This window comes from Gavialis gangeticus, unplaced genomic scaffold, assembly GCF_001723915.1.
Source record: "Gavialis gangeticus isolate Ggan-Ray unplaced genomic scaffold, GavGan_comp1, whole genome shotgun sequence".
NCBI classification, from domain to species: domain Eukaryota; kingdom Metazoa; phylum Chordata; order Crocodylia; family Gavialidae; genus Gavialis; species Gavialis gangeticus.
In genome coordinates this window covers 49,417,150-49,420,842 of record NW_017728997.1, presented here as the reverse complement: position 1 = coordinate 49,420,842, position 3,693 = coordinate 49,417,150, and the positions used below count along the sequence as shown (strand labels likewise).

The 3,693-nt window shown below is 45.4% G+C and overlaps 1 protein-coding gene across 1 annotated transcript in view; it reads right to left on the bottom strand.

The window, feature by feature from the left end:
- Window positions 1-1,645: 1,645 nt before the first annotated feature.
- The window catches only part of CISH (cytokine inducible SH2 containing protein), a 13,211-nt gene continuing 11,163 nt past the window's right edge, over window positions 1,646-3,693 (bottom strand). The window contains exons 2-3 of the mRNA XM_019505177.1: window positions 3,106-3,332; window positions 1,646-2,539 (exon numbers count right to left, since the gene is read on the bottom strand). Of these exons, the coding sequence (XP_019360722.1) occupies window positions 2,037-2,539; window positions 3,106-3,332 (730 nt within the window). The 3' untranslated portion in view covers window positions 1,646-2,036. The remainder of the gene's footprint in view (window positions 2,540-3,105; window positions 3,333-3,693) is intronic.

Here is a 3,693-nt window from a genome sequence, read left to right as displayed (position 1 = left end):
CACACACACACACACACACACACACACACACACACACACACACACACACACACACACACTGCCAATCATCAAAGTATCAAAAACAAGGCAGTGATTCGGCCTTGTAAAACTTGTACAAGCATAAAACAACTTGTAAAAACATAAAAAAGGACATTGGCTAAATACATCAGGTTGTACTGTGCCTCAGATGAGCAGCCCCTACAATGAGAGAGGAAAATCCACCAGTTTTCTTCAGGTCATCCCTTGGGTTACTGTCTCATCTCCTCTCACAACCCTGACATCTCTCTCCAAGCACACAAAATCCTAGAAACCCAGCACTAGCTTGTATGGAGAGCTGGGAAAGTATGCACCAGGTTAAGATTAAACTGCCTGCTATAGTATAAGAACTCAGAAGTAAAAGAAGATGCTATAGAGAGCAGACATTATCTGTCCCCACAGAGCGCCAAGAATTGGGGAGGTAGTGGAATATAATGATAGTGCTCAGGAGGCAGCCTCACCTTCCATGTCATTGCCTGGCTGAATCCATTTGTTTTTTTGTCCCATCTGGCAGAGCCTCAGGGGCTGATATGATCCATTGTGATTTATTTGCTATGGTGCTGGGGCATGGGGAGGGGCAAAGAGTAATGTTTAAGCTTCATCTTGAAGCCCAGGGTTTTGGACAGGAGTTTTTTTGTGAAGCAATTCAAATATGAGTTGTCGGAGGAAGAAGGGAGCCCTGGAGGGTCTGGATGCTGGCATTTCCAATTTGGGAGGCAGAATCAACACTAACTTGACTAACTTATATGTTATTCAGCAGGGAAAACTCCATGATCAAATTAATTAGAACATAATAAAGCACACATTTCTTACTGAAGGTGCATGATGGTGGCTAACTAGTGCAAAGGGGCTGATAACTGGCAGTCTGGTGGCAACAGTAGAGGGAGAAGGGGGAGTTCTTTCTGTTGGGTGGGCTCATCAAACTGTTTTTCAAAACAATAAATAAATACCATAAAATTGTGTGTTATCAATGCAGCTTAGCAGAGCCAGCTCTGAGCCAGGGCGATGATGCCACCATCCCCTTTTTGATTCTCTGAGATAAAGACAATGACAGGAGAACAGCTCTGATAAAAAGAGAGCATGTGCCACAGGCACCCCTCTGCCTGCAAATAATCATTGGGAGGCATCTCTTTCTAATTAGTTTATTTAAATATTTGAAAACTTCCTTTTGAAATGGGGAAGGAGGGACTTATTGTTCCAAACTTGGCATGTAGAATTTTTTATACAAACTTCCAAGGGAGAGGTACTTTCTCCCAAGAAGTGTTCTAGCTCTTGTCTCTGACACTGCTGGCTCAGTGATGCATCTCTGTAGGGGGCACAGACTGGCATGTGCAGTCTCTGAGATTACACTTTCCAGCCCCTTAGTTTAGGAAGAAAGGAAATACTCCACATGCTGTGGAGATGGAGCCTAGATGCCAGAGTTTGGACCCACGCTCTGATTTGAATCTGAACTTCTCCATAATTCTGGGTGTGTTTGGATGTGGACCTTGGCATGGCCTGTTACAAGGGCAAGCACAAGTAGGTGACATTCAAATCCAGATAGGAATTTAGATCCAAAAACCTCTAGACTGAAAAGAAACACCTCTAGAAGAAAAAGAAACAGAAACAATGAACTAGAAGGTGCTTTAAAATATTGTGAAAAGAGAAGCTACCATGGAAATAAATAGTGAAAATAACAATGTTAAACATTCCTGGTGTCACAGCACTCTGAAATTCAAGTAGTGTGCACATGCCACAAACATTTTCTCCGAGCCACTGTCAGTGGTGATTGGAGGTTGAGAGGTTGAATTGTGCCGCATGGTTCATTGGTACAACCAGCTCCTCTGTGGTGTAGGAATGAAATTAGAGGGCAAGGTGAAGGAAAGATGGATGCAGTCTCTGCTGCTGACCAGGTCTTTACTGTGCCCACTTGATGCCACACTTTAGTGGGACAAAAGCACATGGAGGTTCTGTTTGGGTTTATTAGTCTTTTTGTCCATCTGTGAAACATCAGCAGCACCTCATAGCTGGAAGGGGTATTGTTTCAAATAGTCCCCCATCCGCCTGGGCAGGGGCAGCTGGTCCACTTGAGCTGTTGACTTGTTGATCTGTAGCCGGCACAGGTGCTGTAGGCTGGGGGCATTGTCTTTGCGATTGAGTGGTCGGATCAATTTCAAGTGTACTGCTGCTGCTGCTATCTCCTTCTGTATGGGGGGCAAGGGCGAGGGAGGTGGATAAGGAACATCATTCTTGCTCTCCATTGTACAGAACATGACATAATGCTGGATAAGGCTGACCACATCAGGAAAGGCCAGAATGCGGGGTTTGGACAGGCAGTTTGAATCAAGCCGGAACTTGCTGTCTGCATATTCAATGCGCACGTTGGTTGGCCCCCGGTTGGTCTTGACAGAGAGCGTGAACAGGTAGCTAGGGTGGGTACTGTCTCGTACCAGGAACGTGCCCTCAGGCATCTTCTGGAGGTGCTGCTTGGCTTCACTGGCAGTGATAGACCCCCAGTACCAGCCTGGAAAGGAATCCCAGAAAGAGTTCATTAGAAAACTATTACTGCTAACAGGCTCCTTTTATCTTGGAGGCTTTGAAGCCCATTCAAATCAGGGTCTGGGAAAAGGTAAGAATAGGCTTCATGCCTAGAGTGATGGCAGTCAGGCATCACCCACAGCCTTAGGTTTTCATTGTTGTGCTCAGGCTGGAGAAGGGGAGCTTGTTGCTGCAGGTTTGGGACTAAGTAGGTGCATCTACACGAGACACTATTGTGCAGTAGCACTGTCAGGCACTAACTGTGCGGCAACTGTTGCTACTGTGCAATCACTTGTTGCTACTGTGCAGTAGCATTGGGAAAAATTGTACAGCAACAGTACTGCTCAGTAATGATAGTTCCTGCGCAGTCATTTAGGACTTGCTTATGGAAATACTAAATGACTGCTTGGTAACAACTACGCAGTCTGCTGCTCATGTAGATGTGGCCAGTGAGAAAGAGGAGTTTGTTCCCATTTCTTTGGATTGAGCTATTAAAGGCAAAGCTCCTGCATATGCCATTAAGGAGCTGCTATGAGATAGAAAGGGTCTTACCAGATTCCCTCAGGTACGAGAAGGTTTTGGCAATACACATCAGATCTTCCTCAGGGTCTCGCATCCGAGGCAAGTTGATCTCCAGAGCAGGTGCCACAAAGGCAGGGGCAGACTCTTCTTGGAAGGCTGTGACGGAGAGAGGTTGCATGACTGGCTCTGACAAATCCACTGCAATGCCTCTGAGGGACAGCCTCCTGCTCTTCTCCTCTGCCAGCAAAGTATGAGGTCTGAAACAAGGGAAAGTCATATTATTTTACCTTGCTTTGCATGATGTTGCATCATCAGCTCAGCATGTGCTGTGCCATGCTACAGCACATTGTGTTCATTCAACAGATCCTTGCTAAGCCTATATTTCAAATGGAGATAGGTGCAGAAAAATATATCACAGAACTACTGTATCTTGGGAGGGGCAGTAGTTCAAACTGTACCTTGTGATGCCAGATGCAAAGTCTAACCATAGGATGTTACATTTTAATATGGGGGTGGGGAGGAGATAAGGTACCTAATGACACCCAGTGATCTGAGTTTCACTTATGCTGGTGTAGACGCCTCCATTTACTTTGGTGGAATTATTCTTGATTTATGATA